General features: G+C 35.2%; 1 protein-coding gene and 1 long non-coding RNA gene across 5 annotated transcripts; both read right to left on the bottom strand.

Annotated features, from left to right (window-relative positions):
- Window positions 1-2188: 2188 nt before the first annotated feature.
- btbd10b (BTB (POZ) domain containing 10b) lies at window positions 2189-12003 on the bottom strand. 4 transcript variants are annotated; one of them, XM_028440898.1, is made up of 9 exons: window positions 11875-12003; window positions 11337-11484; window positions 8310-8503; window positions 5965-6280; window positions 5771-5873; window positions 5258-5378; window positions 4544-4741; window positions 4350-4460; window positions 2189-3183 (listed from the first exon to the last, which is right to left on the bottom strand). In XM_028440898.1, exons 2-9 carry the CDS (start codon window positions 11435-11437, stop codon window positions 2852-2854), a joined length of 1476 nt encoding a protein of 491 aa, XP_028296699.1. In that variant the 5' UTR covers window positions 11438-11484; window positions 11875-12003; the 3' UTR covers window positions 2189-2851. The 4 variants fall into 4 exon arrangements, with proteins under 4 accessions (XP_028296699.1, XP_028296690.1, XP_028296709.1 ...); XM_028440889.1 differs by having other exon boundaries at window positions 11337-11559; window positions 11875-11980; XM_028440908.1 differs by having other exon boundaries at window positions 11337-11556; window positions 11875-11966.
- Window positions 12004-14523: 2520 nt separating this feature from the next.
- LOC114458519 (uncharacterized) lies at window positions 14524-15132 on the bottom strand. The gene is made up of 3 exons (XR_003673046.1): window positions 15072-15132; window positions 14892-14992; window positions 14524-14660 (listed from the first exon to the last, which is right to left on the bottom strand). It is a non-coding gene; the product is annotated as an uncharacterized LOC114458519 (long non-coding RNA).
- Window positions 15133-19269: the final 4137 nt, after the last annotated feature.

Raw genomic sequence — 19269 nt, 5'->3', positions numbered from 1 at the left:
AACGGGAGAAAAGATTTGGAAGATTTAAAAACAAAGGTAAGGCTAAAGTAAGGCAAAAAAACGAACACAAATATTTCAAATGCCTCAAAACGAAGGAAAGGCTTTAGTAAAGCATAAAGACCTGTAAAAATATTTCAAACATCCGAAAATGGAGTTAACGCTATAGTAAGGCATAAAAACGGGTGAAAATATTTAAAATGCCTCAAAACGGAGGTAAGGCTGTAGTAAGGCAAAAAACAAACAAAAATATTTCAAACGCCTCAAAACGGAGGTAAGTCTATAGTTAGGCAAAAAAACGGGCAAAAATATTTCAAACACTTTAAAACGGAGGTAAAGCTATAGTAAGGCATAAAAACGGGCGAAAATATTTCAAATGCCTCAAAACGGAGGTAAGGCTAGTAAGACAAAAAAAGGAGGGAAAAAAAATTAAAACGCCTTAAAAAGGAAGTAAATTAAGGCATAAAAACGGGCAAATATTTTTTCAAACGCCTCAAAATGGAGGTTAAGCTATAAGTCATAAACAATAAACAATCTAAATTGTCCATTCTTCATTTGGACCCCCCCCCCCCCCAAACATTTTTTGGATGTAAAATAATGACATCCATACGACTTCCAGGAAAGATGTTCTTACATATGTAATATGATAGGATTTGGACAGAAGCACACTAGAGGAAGAGGAGGGGGTGGGGCATAGCAGAAGAGGTTTTGCTAGCTCAAATCAAGCTAGTTTTCAACATTGCAGACTGCAACTTTCACATGTGGGTCCTCTCCACAGTAGTGTAGCATACTCAGATTTATCATCAACTCTAAACGTACAAATGTAAAGCCACAAAATGTCATTAATTAAAGAATTTAACACAACTTCTGCTTACGTACTATGTTTAGTGCTTGTCAGATGGGATATGAGGCGTGACATTTGCTCCGAAAGGGTCTATTTGTTCTCTAAACAAAACTCTTTTTTTGGTGATAAGAGTAAAACACCTTGCTGTTGTTATGGTAACCCTTCAGACATCAATTGTCAAAAATTTCCAAAACGTTTACTATTATCCAAACATTAAGATCCAGTGCGTTGCTGGGAAAGTTGAATCATGAATCTATAATGTGTCGGTTTCATTTTCACATGTGACCTTCTGGTTCCTTTTTCAGCTTTATGTAACTAAAACTGTTGTGTTAAGCAGGACATTTTTACTGTTTCATTCACGGTGCAGCCTTTATGTTTATGGGAGTCAACAGACACAAAGCTGCCATTAACACATTATAGCTCCAGTTACTTTTGTTTGACTTAAACACCTTTTGTGCTTTCTTTTCTCCTCTGGTTTCACATGGGGGGGGAAGGGGGGGTTCTTTCCTTCGTCTTCCTCACAGAAGCACAATTACCATGTTTTGATTACAAACAGGAAGCTAAGTTGACCATGCCTTTATTGGTCTTCTCCAATAGGCTCTTCTCAGACATACTGGTTGATACTTTATCTGTTCAGACACATACAGTACATACTGGATGGTTTAGCTTCTCTAGGATGAATCATTTCCTTGCATCCTGGTCAGGGTATGGTTCATGACCCCCTCTTTTAAAATTGGATAAGAAGTGACTGTAAAAGATGGTTGGGTGAATGGAACGTTTCAAGTTTCTACTCAAGAGCAGATGGCTGTAGCTAAATTAAGTTAGCATCTTTCTGTTGAATTTTTATTAGATTAGAAGACCCTCAAGCATGTCAACAGATGTTAGACAGAAAAACAGATATAAAGCTTTTACAAATACTGACAAAGGATTTTTTTTTACTAATCTGGGTTTTTGTAGTTTTGTAGCTCAAATATTTCTACTGTGTGTAGGCTATTGGTTTGGAAAGCAGAAATTATTTTTGATATCATTATTCATGTCTAAAGTTTGTCAATGACAATAAAGACATTTTAAAATAAGGTTTATAGGCTAGATATGTCATCTATTGTATTCAGTGCACCTAAGCATAATAAACAGGGAGCTAATTGATGGATGAGGTCACTAATGTTTGTCTGATCTCTGCTGCCAGCCTGTGGTTATAAACCGTCTCTGCTGAGAAGAGCTCTATCCATGTCATGTGTGACTGGCAGATACGAATACAAGCCATAACAATATGACCAGATATAATGGAGGTGTGTCATCCTATCTCCCTTTATTCAGTTAAAAATATTGAATCAAACACAGACCAAGCACTTATTCAATCTTTATTTGATGTTTTGTTTATTTTTAAACAACAATTTCAAGCTTTGCACAAAAAGATTTTTGACCACAACAGCCTGTGTGCTGCTTCAGATCTTGGCTGCGGAAGGAGCATAACATCACATATCAGATGCAGCCAATAACTACGTGTCCCATTACAACAAGTTTCAAAGACATCTGAGAGGAGCTCAACTCAAGATCATGACACTGATGTGACTGGTTTTACTCAATGACCAGAAAGCTTTGTTTTTACTCCACAAGTCTAATCTTTCCACCAACGCATATTTAAGAGTTAGGCCACGAAAGACAATCAAAAACCAAACTGAATGAAATAAAACTTGTGAAGAGTATAAACCCATCCATTCAATGTACGTAATAATGGTAACACTTTATATTTTACCGTTTCCCCAAATAAAAATTAATTCCTTTGGTCAAGTACAAAAATAATAATAAAAAAAAGAATAGTGAACTTTCCTTCACCAGTCTTGTGTTCCTTGTCTCTTTTTCTAGTCATTCAGGTTCTTGAGGCTCTAAGGCTGCAAAGGAGGTGTCAAGGCAATATGGTAATGATGCCCCTGGCGCTCCATGCTGCAGCATGCTGGGAGAAGGACGAAAGAGGAGGAGAGGGCGGAGGCATTGAGAGACTGGAGGTCCTTAAACTGCAGGTGAAGGTGCATCAGGATCAGGCTCGTTGCTGTAGTTGTTGCTGTAGTGATTCCCACTCGGTGGGTGATTAGGCAGGATGTCAAGTTCATCCACTTGGGGGCCTGGGTGCATCACCACCAGCTGGTCTTGTGGGATGTCTGCAGCTGCTGCTGCCAGGTTGGTGATGGACTTGGACTTAACACATTGGAAGTCAACGTGCCTGCTTTTGCCCTCTTCCTTCTCCCACGACATTCTGATGAAGGGCCTCTGAACGTAGTTATAAATGACCTCCGGCCGCCCCCCTGGGCGTTTCTTCACCTTCTCCTTATATGTTGGGTAACCTGTCAGCAGAGAAAATAACATGAGTTGCACAATACATAATAATCTCCACTTTCAAAAAGCACAGTTGAACTACGATTATGACTGAATACAACCAGTTAAAACACAGTTACTTCAGAAGAAAAGTTCAAACCATGTGTTTAAATACCAGAGGTGTAAAGAGTACTGATATATTATCGTCTAGTAGAAGTACTGTTACTTGATTGAAATTGTACTCGAGTACCAGTAAGTCATACAAAAAATACTAAAGTACAAGGAAAAAGTAGCTCAATTAAATAGTACTCAAAATAAAAGTTACTACTTACTTTCACCCCCACATTTATTTTTGCTAATAAACATTTCCCTTGCATACAGTAAACATCTCATGTATAAATTCAAAAAGGAAAAAAACAACTCTTGCACAATTGGAACTTAACTTGTTTTCTACAAAGGCATCTGTATAAAATAAAAGGTTTGTCAAAATGTACAATTCTTTTTAAAAATAAAGTAACACCAATAAATTGAATTGAAAATTAAAAAAAAAAATCTCAAGCTCCAAGTATAGCTAAATGTGTGTACTCTAAAACTGATAAAATGACCTCCATACAATGCTGCTTTGGTGCTGTGCATGATACTGTATTTAATCTGGTTGTTCGGCTATGATGTAATACATTTGATTGTTGTCTGGCCATTTCATTTTTTGTAGTTTCACAATGTCTGTTGATCATTTTAAAACCAAAAATTATAATTTACTTAATAATGTTGAGTGTAGAAATGTAATGAATTACTTTACTTATTTTAAAACATACTTAAGTACAAGTAATACCTATGAAGTACCTATAAAAGCAACTCAATTACAGTAACGTGAGTTAAAAGGTTTTTTGGCATCCAGTGAAATCCATTTTTTTTTTTAATGTTTTTGAATACTCAAATTAAAATCTACAAACACTGAATCACAATTTTAAACTTATTTTCTCAAGCACCTCTGGATGTTTCCCACAAACCCGTCACTAAGGCCTTCCTCTAATAATCATTGTGATCATTTACTGTTCATCTACTACTGCTCAATCTTGGCTTTGTTTTGATAATTTTTACAGTTGCCTTTAAGAGCATGTCCTGAAACACATAGAACCAATAGCTCACTGCACAGGAAAGAAAAAAAACAAAACAACAATATTAGAAGACAGACCTTCGATGCCCAGGCGTATCTTCTTTAATCCTCGCTCCTTTAAAACTGATTTGGCAACATCGCGGTTCTCGATGTACTTGAAAAACCTATACAATTTTGTGCTGTAAATAACTGCAAAAAAAAACCAAAACATAATCATCACATGCTCGTGCTTTTTTTACGTAAGTCCTGTGTTTCTTTAAGGCATTACATACTCTGCGAGTACTCTTCTCCCATTTGTGGAGGATATTCTTCATCCCAGTCCACCACATCATCATCAGTGAGGACGACGATGTGACACTCCCTCTCTCCACTCTGAGCACTGGTCACCATTAAAGGCAGGACCATTTCCTCAAGGTAAAATTCAAATTGGCGCCGAGCTCCATCATTGGACAGCTCATGCATCAGTGCACCTGTGATTAAAAAAAATAACAGCACATTGAAATGCATACAGATGTTTATAGATGAAGAGAAACAGAGATATAAGAACAGATTCAATCCACATTATTCGGTCACACTATACTTGAAGTTTTAATTTATACATAAATCATTACCCTAACCCTACTAGATCAATCCACCCAACCCAAAAAATGCCAACATAGCTCCAAAGGTGTCATAATTTAGCGAACAACACTTAATTGACAGCCTTCATGACATCTTATCCATGCTATTGACAAACAATAACAGCGTAATGTCGGCCTTATGTAAGAAACTTAAAGTAAAGTGTTACCCATTATTCTTATACAAAAACCACCTGGCATCACAGTTGTTATTCATTATTCATCGTCATCAAAACTTTATTTCAGACATATACAAGGTCCATAGCAGACATAAACAAATAAGACAAATTATATTATAGATATAGTAACAAAAATAAGAAATGGAAGCAACCTCCAGCGTAAAGGTGGAGCTTTGCTTAAAATACTCACTAAGGTCTCTGCATTTGATGGTGCTGTAGTCAAAGGAGATGCATAGATAGTCACAGGCCTCCCTCAACTCTGGGATAGAGATTCCATCAGGGCAGCGGATCATCCCAGATTTGTAGTAATCCTGCCAATTAGAAAATCAAAAATGGTGCATTTGGTTAATGTTTGGTAATACACACATTTAAACACAGAGCCCTACATCTACAACCATGTGAACAAAATAATACTTCTAGGCTAGTACAACCTATTTAAGAATGACTTTATATTTACTACAACATTAAAAGAGAAACCTAATTCACTAGCAGGTAGTGCAAATGTAATACAGTATGTAGTCTAACAAAATAACATTACATGATGGTGTATTTTAATGTCAGGCAATAAAACTAGTTTTGCAGATGATGGGACACCAACTACATGTAGGAATTAGTGCTGCTCATCTAATCATTAAGTATGCTTTTTGATAAATGTTTCGACATGCGTCATATACACATGGAAATAGACTGGAAAGGAACTGACCAGAATGGCTCGGAAAACTGTTGAGCTAATACCCTCCGCCACCTCAAACTCCCCCTTCTCGTTGGGACGGGTGAAATTATGTTCTCTTCCAGAGCCAAACATTCTGTAAAAAACATCAAGTGAGTTTTCTTAAATTCATCAAACCAACAATTACATATGAATGCAAATGACTCGCAAATTACAGTGACCAATACCTGCCCAACATTGTATTAGGCTGTGCAGTGAAGATGGAAGGGTCGACTACAAAGCGTGTGTTGTCAACAATCAGAGTGACTCTCTCTGACGTCCTCGTGTTGCGGCTTCCAACAGTTGCACTTGCCCCGCTTTCCTTTGAGTTTTCGTAGACAAACACCATCTCTCCAACTCCTAAGCTTTTGAAGGTGCCTTCAGTACTTGACAAGCTGCTGTTCCGACTGCTCACCACCCCACTGCTGCTGGACCCACTGGGCGACACTCTTTGAGGACGTGGACTGCTGGGCCGGGATGATGAGCCACCATCTCGATCACGGTCTATTTGCAGGACAGTAAAAATAATTCATTACAAAAAAACAGTTTCCATTATAATTAGGGCACTCTGCAGCACAAATACTCCATCAGATTTTTACTGTTTACTGATTAGTGTTGAACTACTCTATGTACATAGTCTTACTCTGAGAAACAAATAGGAACTAAAGTAGGGGTGTGCCAATCCGATATTGATATCAGATATCGGTCCGATATCAGCCAGAAAACGAATATCATTTTTTATCGGACTGCACCTAAAATCTAGAATATATCATATTATATTTATTCAATTGTAGAATACTGTAGATATTATATTGAAAGTTACCTTCATGTAACAAATTGGTTAATAATAAATGGGTCACTTTTTCCTCATACCTAATGTAGCTGACTACTGTTCACTGTTTGGGTAATATCACTAAATAAGTACTAAAAGTATGAATGTTTGGTGCCGATATATCGTATCGGTATGGGCCAATACGCAAGGCTGCAATATCGGCATCGTATCAGAAGTGAAAAAGTTGTATCGGGACATCCCTAAACTTAAGCCAGGGTTGGGGTCAATTACAATTACGTCTAGGGCTACACAATTAATCTTAATCAGATCTAGTTAATTGTTGCAATGAAAATTGTGATTGTCTGCAATATTTACATTTAAAGTATGGGCTCTGCAATAACGTATTTATTTCATTAGCCTTTGGTACATCTTAAATTCTTGGATTAATCTCTATAAAAAATTTTTTTTGTATAATTCTTATTTAAAGCTTCATTTTGCATTGTAAACTGTGCATATATTCTTGTTTAAAAGTAGTGTAATATAAACAGATTTTTCCCCTAACATGATAAATAATTGTGATTACAATATTGATAAAAAATAATCGTGATTATTATTTTGGCCATAATCCTGCAGCTCTAATTACGTCTTCAATTATCCATGTTCAATTACGATTACGGTGACCAACATTTTTTCCAATTCCCATAAAATTTGCTATTTTATCACTGAAAGTCAATAACAATTATGTTTTCAATTACTAAAGTTCTAATTCAATTAATCACTTTTACTGAGCCTTTAATAAATAATCCCATTAAACATATCATTTCTCTTCTGTTAGCATCTCTTATGATAACGGGTCGGTTTTAACCTATGTTTTAAATCAGCTGTAAAATACACTTAAAAATGTAATCTATCTAATTTGTTTCTCGTATCTTGGTTACATTGTTAGGCTTCCTAATCAATGAAAATATTAATATGTTCTGTGTGGGCCTTTTTTCTATCTGTACACCCATCGATTTCATTTTTATTTATTTTTTAAATGGTAAAATGATCCTCAAGAGAACTGACAGGTAGACTTAACATGAAATAGGCCTGGGCAATTTTGCCTAAAAAATATATTTCAGATTTTTTAAAGAAAAATTTGCATTTCGATTAGATTTCTTTTGTTTTTTCAATGCACATAAAAATGACTGCAGACATCAGATATATTGTCAAAAGTGCAACTTTATTGCTGTGATTGTCCTCAAGAGTTCAAAGTAAATGAGGCTCTGTCATTCAACAATTAAACCCAGGTTTAAGCAAAAGTGCAAGAGTAACTATATATATATATATATATATATATATATATATATATTAATTATTTTTTTTTAAAACTCGAATTTCCAAAAAACATTGTTTTTATCTACAAATTCTATAAATTGATTAAATCGAATTTTTTTTTTCCCCAGCTCTAATATGAAACATATTTTTTGGAAAGTTAACTATGTATGTATAAGCCATTGAACTGTAACATGGTTTTGTGTTTAATTCATTTGTAATTGACAGTTTTTATAGAATTTTTTATTTCCAATTACAATTAAAAAGTAAATTATCAAAACTCATTTACAATTTTTCAATTAAAATTATATCATAATTGTAATTATCAATTATGCGATTACAATTGTAATTGACAGCAACCCTGACATAAGCATTACCTTCATATCCAAACAATCAAATGTAACATAAACCAAACCCACCACCACAACCTGTAGATCTCACACTTACCACCGTTATGCTGGCGCGTGGGTGAAGTTACGTTGCGAATGCATGGCGTGAGCTGGCCTTCTCTCTCGTGTGACGAGTCCCTGGAGCGATCACTGGAGCGGCGCCGATCTCGTGAGCGGTCACAGCCACCACTGGCACCATGCATACTCATCTTCCTCTGTTCTGCCTTCACTCGACACGCTCGGACCTGACTGCTGCTTTCCAAGACAAAAAGGGAAATGTGATACTCCTCTTGCCTCCCCAAGTCTAGACAATACAGTGAAATGTATTCACTCCTATAAATATCTTGATTTTACTAGCAAACTTACTAGAGACTTAGAAACTCGTTAATTTTCCCTTCACAAAGATTATAGATCTTTCTTTTTTTCTTTATTTGGTTCATACTGATCTATTCTTTTTCATTATTAAACAATGCATCCATTGTGTAATTTCCACAAACTTCAGTGCTTTAACTAACGAGACTGACCACATTCTTCCAACAACTTGACACACAGTGACAGATCTGTCAGTTTACAAAGCTTTTATATCTCAATGAACACATCAACTTATGACAACAAATCATTGGTTTGTCAATGACGTTCGATGTACAAATGAGCAGATGTTGAGATGTCTTTCAAACTTGTGTATGACAAAGAAATAATGACAACAGATAATCAAACATGACTGATGGTGGTAAAACAGTGACATCAGCAGAAACTGATTCACTGACTTCGATTTTAAAACTATGTTCGAGGCATTGGGAATTGCCACGCAGATGAAGGAGAAAAGAGGGTTGATTAAAAATTAATCAAAATCAGAGCGGTTTTATTTGCCAAGTACAGCTTGACTTGGTAGTTGGTGCAAAGAAGAAAAAAACAAAACAGAAACAATATTAATAAGAACAATAATGTTAAGTATCAAGCATAAGGAATAAATAAAGGAGAGATAGAGGATAAAGGATAAATATGTACATATACAAGAGGTGGTGAAAGGGGGTGTAAAGGTCCTTAACAAACAATAAATAAACAACGCAAGTGTGGACTACAACTAAAATACATATGTTTAATCAATAATTCATCTTCTGTGTCCAATTTCTTTTGTACAGTGTGGTGAAACCTATGCTCACATTGGGCTGCAGATGGTAAAGTACGATTCAAAGTTCCCAAATCAATTCTATTTGTTTCACAATACAATTAAATTATCTATTTGGTTAAAGAACATTTCAGGCACAGTACTAATTTTACTTGAATATAAAAGAGATTCTCAGAGATCTAATACTGTAAATAGTAGAAAGTAACTAACTTTGTGCAGTATTAAAATATTCAGTTTACATTAAAGAATTGATTCTAAAACACTCCATTACACATTAGAAAAAACATATTCAATGATCGACTTTTGGATTTTATCAGTCAAAATCGGGGCATTCAAGGGAAAATAGATTGAAATGAATGTTTTTTAACGCAACACTCTTTCACAGTGACCGTTTATTTCAGGACCAACAATCAGATTCACACACCCATTCATGCATAGGCAATTTAGTAACTCCAATTACCATCTTAGACATATTTTGGTACCATGGGACAAAACAGATTACTGGGCATTAAACAGAGTGTAATAAAAAAAAAAAATAGTATTAATCCATACACATAAAGAAGGGGAGCAAAGGGAAGCTTAAAACCAGGGTGATACAAACGCCCGCAAACATTTTGGAGACAGAATTCTGCCCCGTACTGGCTGTAATATCACAAAGTTTATCATTGCACCAGTTGTTAGAGCTATTATCTTTACCAGGGAGCAAATATGTATTCCTGGTTATTGTTGTCCAAAGCTTTATTGGGCTTTATTTACTAGTGATTACTTCCTACTGCTCGAAAACACATGGAAACCAGTTATATTTTTTATTATTATCATTTAAAAGGTTACCTCATTCAGATGTAGCCTACGTATATGTTCATATGAGGAACATATGCACAATAATAAAAAAATACTTTTTAACTTGTAAATATGCAGTAGGAATTACTCACCTGTAAATAAAGCCCAATCAAACACCGGAAAACAACCAAAGTACACGTACGTAACGTCTTAGGGTTAGGTTTTAACACTATATCGCAACAATTTTTATGGTTAGGTTTAGTCTTAGATAGAATATTGGAATATTGATACGACAACCGTACGAATAGCCACTGCCATAAATATTGAAAGTGTCTAGAAATAAGTTAAACATAGCCATAGCCCCCGGGACTATAGGTACGTTGCCGGACCTTTTCAACGTAAGCGTAATGTGCCTGTGTTTTCACTGTGCCAGGATGGCCGAGTGGTTTAAGGCACCTGACTCAAGGATTCTTCCTTCCGCTGCCGTCGGTTCAAATCCCACTTTTGATATATATATATATATATATATATATATAGAGAGAGAGAGAGAGAGAGAATTTGAACATATTTAACACAACAAATTCCATCTTTAAAAATACATATAGGAAAAAATAAACATTTTTTGGATATTTTCTGGGTTAGGGCTGAAATAAGGGTTAGAGGGGTAACTAAAAAATAAATATGAGCTAAAATAAAACTGACGGAACTTTAAGTCACGTGGTGCACCTATCGCGTGACATAAACTGGCCAATGAGGGGCGCTGCGTATGCATAGAGTGGAAGTCTATGGATATGGTCCTAAATGGTTGCTCCCTGGTAAAGATAGTAGCTCTAACAAACGGTACAATGATTAGCTTGGTGATATTACAGCCTGTGCATGCAGTACGGGGTAGAATTTCCGGTAGCCTATGTTTCCGGGTTTTAGTATCTCCCTTAAAACCAAAACGTAGGCGAATATGATAAAGATTGATCTAATATGTAATAACAAGGATAAGCAAGGTGCACAAAAGAAAAAGGGTAAATGTTGTATGACTGAGACGTTAGATTTAAAATACCTCGGAGTAGTCTTTTAGAAAAGCCAAGCCAAAAAACTAGTAAAGATATCAGATCAATAAGCACTGAGGAACAGCAGCATCTATTCGGGCCTTCAGTGACTCAACGATTGACGCTCGCTCACCTCGAGAGCTTGCAGAGTTTGCGATGTCTGCTCGTTGCTTTCCGTTCCCAGTTTTCGGTGTCACTGGAGTTACTGTCATATGACTGCAGACGTCCTGCCATCACCCGTACACGGGAGAGTCCGGTATGGATCCTTCACCGTTCATAATCTGCCCAACAACGATCAATGGCGAAATCAACAAGTCAGCCTGATCCCCCACTCGGGCTAGCTGCTGCTGCTGCTGCTAACAATGTAACGAAGAGACAGTGGATTCATCTACGAGTCCCACAGGGATGAAAACACAGCTCAAGGTTTGTGAGTCTGGCCTAAACAAACAATACGTGTGTTTCTTAAACCCGTCTCTTTCATTCTGTTAATATGAATCACTGTATTAAACTGTGAGCATATCGGCTAGCTAACGAAAAGTGCCTGCCTACTTTTTACAACAATATTAACATATAATCCAAGATATTGGAGTGCTTCATGAAGTGACATGAGTGGTATTATGAACCGTATGTTGGTATTCAAAAATATTAACACAAAATATGGGTGTACGTACCTGGCTGGTTTGGTTTTCCGTAGTAATGTAATCCAGCAGCTCAGCTAACCAGCCATACCCGTTCAAAACACTCGGCCAGGTGACGCACGACGTGACGAACGTAACATTTTTCTACGTGTTGACGCAAACAAACCCGTCAGGCAGGATAGATTTATTTTATTATTGTGATTAAAATGTAGAGATGATTTCGAATTCATACACATTGTTAGTCTACATTTTAAATAATTATTTATTATTATTATTATTATTATTATTATTTATTTTCATTTTTTTTAAACAAATTTTTATTTCAAAAAAAGAAAACGTTGAGAGAATGTCGCAAATCTCGCGATAGTTTGAGACAAAGTCGATATCCCATACCAAACACGCTGAGCAATCCTGAACTAGGCCCTTGTTAAACACACTTAACTTTTTGCACTTGTGTATTGTCCCTCTTTAAATACATTAACATCAATAATAATATTGGGAAAATAGCATCAAGAGAGGACAAATGTAACATCAATTCATAAACATTTTTCATATCTGCATTTATCAGTGCGCTTGTTGTGAAACATATAATACACTGTCTTTCTAAACGTTTCTTCATTGATGTAAAATCATGCACACAATGTGTTTTCCACTTTCCACCACAACCACCTGATCTGAAAACATTTGTTAGCTTGAACAAAATGTGAAACAATAAAACAATGCTCAGAGCACATCAGTATTTTATTTATTTACTCATTTAAAATCTGTTTAACATTTGGATCCTGTTAGAAAATACAGATGTTTGAATTACATATAGGATTTAATTTAAATGTTCACCTGCACTACTCATCACTGCAATACTGCACTGTTATCTTATTGTTATTATTATTACTATAAGTCAAATTCCTCGTGTGTATAACATACATTACATGGCCAATAAAGTTTATTCTGATTCTGATTATTTGAAGTTAAACTGATGTAGCTCATTCTTAAATAAAAAGTATTTTATTTAAGAAGCTTAATAATACACTTATAATAATAAAAACTGTATATAAAATTAAGACGTTATTACATGTGACGATGGTAACCTGTTCAAAAGCAGTTGAGCAGGTTAGAAAACAATGTGTAAATTAGGTTGAATGGGCATTTTGTATTTCAAAATGTTTGTTTGTTGTTTTTTGGGCTGATTTGACTTTGATTTGAATTTGATTACTTAAGTTTAATCTTTTAATATGTTTTTGTAATACAAATGATAATATCTAGTAACAAACTCATGTCGGCCTATTTGTTTTATACACACGCAGTAGCACAACACCCACTGATGTGCTGGCTACCTCAAAAGATTAATAAATAATATTATAGTCTTTAGCAGAAGCCACAGGTAGTGTTATGCAGGAAACCATTTTTTCCCCCATTGTTTTTCTTTTTAAATTAATGAAAAATATGTAACAACTTGACCGTTAAATTATGTTTGGTAATACAGACAACATAATTAGTTTAAGATCCATCAGGTAAATAGGTGATTATCTTGCACTCGGCACAGCATTTTAGGGGGTTTTAACCATATGATATCACCCCCACCCCCACCTCGCTCCTTACTGTAATTTGTGGTGGTTTCGTGTCCCCAAACCACCACTACTTCAACCCTGTCTGAGTCAATGTAAACATAACCTCAATTCAATGCAATATATAGTTTTATAGCTTGTAGTGCATGGCATCACATACTAATTATTCCCCACGGCTGTTGCTGTTGCCTCAGGAATCCTCTCCGGATGCTGGATCGTGGCTCCTTACTGCTCTATTAACTCTTATTTATGGGTTAAGGAAAATAAAATGCTGACAAGTAATATTCTCATTCTTTCTCTGGGGACTACCTTGGGAAATAAAATATGTTTTACTCCCCTTAAATGGGTGTTTGTGTGGTTAAAACAAATGACTAATATATATGGTTTTAAAAAAAACAAAAAAAACAGCAGTTTTATTTATATCTTATTCAATAATTAATCCTAGACGGTGTTCTGTGTGAAAACAGAGCAAGGGGTGAATTTACAATGTGGCAATGCTTGGACAAAACAGAATTATTACATGCACCACTCAACAATACAATAATAAAACAAATAATGGCATACAAAGACAATGTGCAAGTAAAACAGTACAAATATGACATAAGACTTGCTACTATTTTGGTCCCTTTTTGCATGATCAAAATAAATGTAGCAAATAAAAGTTTACTCACATTCCCAACAACTGTAAAACCACTGCTGGTATAAGCTACATTCCCATCAATCCATCCATCTTCCATCTACGCCTTGACCGTTTACGATCCCACAGCCAATATCAGCTTACTCAAGGTCACGAGGTGAAACGCTTCGTGGACTCTCAAAGCTTAACACACACACAGGCTTTATCCTCCACACGCATTCACTTTTAGTTTAGGAACTCATTATAAAAAAAAAATGTTAATTTACAGAAATAAAAAATAAAACATCTTTGGAAATAAATAAATACAACTGAAAATAATTTCTTAAGGTGAAAATAAATAAGCACTTATAAAATAACAGCAGTTAAAAAAAAATAATTTAGGGATTCTTGTTTTACATTAATACTAATAGCAACGTTGTATTTATCCTTTGGGTGTGTTTGCTCCAAACACTTCATTTGGGAATAAATACTTGTCATTTTCCGATTGTCCATTTTGTGATTTAGAGTTGGTCACAATGATATCCTTTAACTTTTTTTGGAGCCATTCCTGTCTTTCTCCTACTTGTTTATGCTCGCGCACGTTGTGCATAAGCTGAACCTCGCTGATGGTTCGCTTCCTGCAATCACAACAAAAAAATATTCAGTCCAATTATTCAAATTCCTTATTTGAATCACAAATACATATTTTTGAACAGCATAAGATCATTTTTGAAGATGTACGACGACATATTCTATACTGATCAAATTCATCAAACTAACAGGAGTTGTCGTTAATTTAAAAACAATTTTTTCTCAAGTTGAGTTGAATGAAAATTGACGAACTCAATTCAAATCGTTCTTGAATTTACCTTTTCCTTAGTGGTCTGGCTTCTGTTTGAAAACTGACAAGCAGGATCAGGAGTGCCAGCATTTCCAAGTGTCTCAATAAAATCATGTTGTATCGCTAAAACTAAAACACAAAAAAAAATACGTTATTGGTTAAGGATACTTTAATATAAAAGAAGTCATCACAGTTCGGGCATTCCTACCGGTTTGTGTCCTTATTTCCAGGTGAATGTATGAGTCAGATAGAAGTCAAATGTGTTGAACAGTCTTTCGTGTGAGGATCGCTCTCTCCTTTATATACAGGGTGGCCCTCCCCATGGTCATCAATGAACAATTTTCACTGTTGATGTTGCTGTCACTTTCCCAATGCATCAATGGGAGCAGGCATCTGCATGACACCACCTTCACCACAATTCACCACTAACTCATCTTTCAACACCTCTGCAAAAGACCCCTACGGTCACACACTGTTTTGGATCTTGGTCCATTTTTCACCTTTTGAGCTGAATATTTAGGCTTTTGTCATGATACGACAGTTGAGAATGTGATGCACTTTGGGTTTGAAAAATGAAAAATCATTATATGATTCATGATCGTTTAATTGGAAATGGTTCACACTGACTCCAGTGAAAACAAATATACTCTTTAAAATGGTGACTGCTGTCATGGCTGTATTACTAGCAACGCAATTTATTTATCGTATTATCATATAACATATCGTATTTTATAGTTATTGGTTCATCATGTGTAAGCACGCAAAGGTCACAAAGAGATGCAGGAGGATGGGCCCAATGGACAGTCAACGTTTTGCTTGTTGGCCTCTGGTCAAGGCCATGACCTTAACCAGAGAAACCAGTAAAATGATGTCAATTATTGAACTGAAACCAAAACAGTCAAATAAAATAGAATTTTTTTGTTGTTTCGTGCCAAATTCAGTGCAAGTTATATATTCAGAATCCTCCATGAGACTATGTAATATAGATTTGATCACAGAACAACCCAATTCATTACATTTCTGTCATTTTTGATCATCTGTTGTTATTTTGGCAAAATAATCTTAAAAGCTTTAAAAAACCATGCAATCTGTCATTTAAAACATAACAGCTGTAAGAAGCTGCAACAGGAGTGCCACAGTGATCTCATATTTTAGTTCATTAGAGATCTTGATTATTCTAGGTACCTGAAGGTAACGCAGTTAGATTTCTTAAATAATCTGTAACATCTCAATTTCTTACTGTAAAAGCAGTACATCACTTTGTCACAGTGTCAAATGGAGCATTAGGTAACCGTGAACGACATTTTCTAAATGTGGAACAGAAATGACCGTGTTATGACTGAGGGAATGAGTGCCATAGGAAGATCTATATTTTTTTTGTCATTTACGTGTCATAATCCATACCTTCACCTTCATCTTATGTGGTGTACAGAGCTGTGGTGTACAGTGCTTTTTACATTATTACTCATTATTCAACTAATCTGATCCTTTTGTCACAAGGCAAAAAGTCATTAATAATAAGGGAATTAATTAGGTGATACTCCACTAATCCTTGACGTAATTCCTTTTCTATGCAGTGCCGACATGTGCATCTTGCACATGCTAAAATAAAAAAGCAACTTTTTGCAACATTTAGCAACAAACTTGAATTTTTGTAATGTTACTTTTGACCAGATTTACAGCAATGTTTGTGAAATTTGTGATATTTATTTTTCTTGTAAAAATAATGTCAGTGAAAAATCTAAATTTAATGTTAAATATTTAATCTAAATCTAATAGCTACATTTTATATCTAAATGTTATATGTAAATCTTAAATGTTAAATCTAAATCTAAATCTAAATATTACATCTAAATGTTACATCTAAATCTAAATGTTAAATGTCATGAGTGAGCTTTTACTTTGATACTTCCGGTAAATTTACAAAATAGCAAAATATTTAGCTTCACCTGTGACATATAGATTTAATATTTAGGTTTAGATTTAATATTTAACATTTATATTTAACATTGACATTATATTTTAAGAGAAAAGTAACTATCACAAGTTTCACAAATACTGCACTAAATCTTGTCAAAAGTAACAGAAAATTTCACAAACGTTTTTTAAATGTGGTTTGTTGCTAAATGTCGCAAAAAGTTCCTGTTTATTTTAGCACGTGCAACTTTACAATCTGTGCCCCATACTTTTACGGCGTTTGGGACAAAGTTTGTTCACAAGTGTAAAAGATTGTGACATCACAAATCTGCTAAAGAGCTCATTCTGCTATATCTAGGTTTATGACATGGGATGCTCCTCACAGAGAAACTAAATGACAATTCTCGTGGAGTTGAATAGTTTTTCTCAGCCATCCATACAAACAGGACTCATCACCACCTGTGGTTTCAATAGCTGGATTTTTTTGCACACGTGTAGTGTACTCAACTGGGTAGCTCTCATTACCTCATGGGGGCATGATGTGAACCATCTATGCTATGGTATGCTGCTGGTGTGCAAGGCGGCTTGTCTGGGATTGATGGGAAGAGCTGCACATAAATCATTAACTTGTGTCACCCTTATGTCCCCTCACATAAAATGACTCATCTCTTTGAACTATATTTAAGCTCACAGACTGTAAATAGGCAACTTGTGCAACTTTTAGAGCTACAAACACCCTAAATATGATTTAGAAAATAATAATAACAAATATGTATTCCAAATATTTGTTTTTGTTATACATTTATTTATTATTTAATACATTTTTTAATAGCAATGTGCAGTAATTGTGGAAAGTGGCAATGAAAATATCATTAATGGATAGTTTTCAATTTGTTGTGTTTAATCATTGAGTCCAAGAGAATAAAAATGACCTGTCCGTTAGGCGCTGTAGGTTATTAAGGTATGGAAGGGCAAGCGGGCCACATCATGCTTTCCCAGAAATCTATAAATGGAGCTAATTTTTTTTTTTCATGAAATGAGGTCACCTCACTTGACAGTATCATGTAACGAAACAGGTTATATTTAGCAGGGTGGCATCATCCCACCTTAGCATGTGAAACTACACAAATACAGAGGATACATATCTAAACCATATAGTGGTAAGGCGAAGAATCATTGCCTTTAAAACTGTTGGAGTCCATTGATAACTGCCTTAGATATGGGTTGAACCAAGTAGTTTTGGAGATAGTCCACAGTTTATTTGACTAAACAAATCCCTCCATGAGATAAGTTTACAGGGGTCTGACAGTCAGTCTTGGCAGCCATGTCACAGATAATAACTATTGCCATGTTTTTAATGTCCATCTGATTCTGAGGCACAGGTGCTGGTGTCATGTTTGTTGGGCAGAATCATCTCCCCTAAAGCTTTAAGTCAGCATTAGTCAAATGAAAGAGCCCAGACATAAACAGGGTGTAACCGTTTTCCATGTATCTATTTTGATTCTCCCAATAACAGGGCTTTGTATTTTGGGGTAATTCTAATGTCTAAAAATGCGGGAAAATACAGAAGATTATTGCATTCACTGAAGAAAAAAAAGTTGGGGTTTTTCGAAGTTGAAATAAAAATTAAACAAATTGAAAAAAAAATTGCCCCAGTTTTTTGTTTTTATTGGAAATGTTTTTTGGTTTTTCTGAATTTCCTGTTAAAATCTCATCAACTCAGAAAAACCGAAAGATATTTGTTATAAAAACAGAGCTAATTTTTTATTAACTTTTTTGGCAGTGGCTATCCGTATGGTTGCTGTATCAATATACCGACATTCTATCTGTACGCAGCGCCCTATTTGGCCAGTTTAGGTTAAGTGACTAAGACTAAACCTTACCCTAAACCTAAAAATTGTTGCGATATTGGGTCATAACCTAACCTAACCCTAACCCTAACCCTAAACCATACCAACCATATCTTGTAGTCCTCAGAGTCAAAAAAGTAGTCGGTAAATTTTCATTCAAATATAAAGCTCCATTTGACTGGAACATTCTTCTATTATCGATCCGCTCTCTAACCTCTCTGTCTCTGTTTAAAAATGCTCTTGTCCTCCATCTCCAGAATATCTGTCAGTGTTTTTGACTATAGGCTATGTAACCTAAACCTTTTTTTATTCATTTAATCTAATGAAAGTTTTTACTGTCATTAGATAGCTACTATTAATGATATCACTATTATTACTTATTTATTTTTGTATAAAATATTTACTGTTTTGATCAACTGTTAAATGTATACTGTGTGTGTGTGGGTGTGTATGTGTGTGTCTATCTATATTTTGTTGTATTTATTATTTTTGAAATATTGAATTCTTGTATTGTCTGCTCTGCTGTATCTGTCATTTTATGTAAGTTGAGGACCCCCTCGAGAACGAGATGTTCCATCTCAAGGGGCATATCCTCCAATAAATAAATTTGAAACCAAATCCTAACCCTATACCTAAACC

Source organism: Gouania willdenowi, chromosome 3 (genome assembly GCF_900634775.1).
Source record: "Gouania willdenowi chromosome 3, fGouWil2.1, whole genome shotgun sequence".
NCBI classification, from domain to species: domain Eukaryota; kingdom Metazoa; phylum Chordata; class Actinopteri; order Blenniiformes; family Gobiesocidae; genus Gouania; species Gouania willdenowi.
The sequence above is the reverse complement of the archived record's forward strand: the minus strand, read 5'-3'. Positions and strand labels throughout refer to the sequence as shown.

Excerpts from the sequence above, each read along its gene's own strand:
- btbd10b (XM_028440898.1), bottom strand. The coding sequence starts at position 11,437 with ATGGCAGGACGTCTGCAGTCATATGACAGTAACTCCAGTGACACCGAA. Across the intron at positions 5,379-5,770 it reads CAGTTTTCCGAGCCATTCTG|GATTACTACAAATCTGGGAT; the intron begins GTCAGTTCCTTT and ends TCTAATTGGCAG. Across the intron at positions 4,461-4,543 it reads GGGAGAAGAGTACTCGCAGA|TTATTTACAGCACAAAATTG; the intron begins GTATGTAATGCC and ends TTTTTTTTGCAG.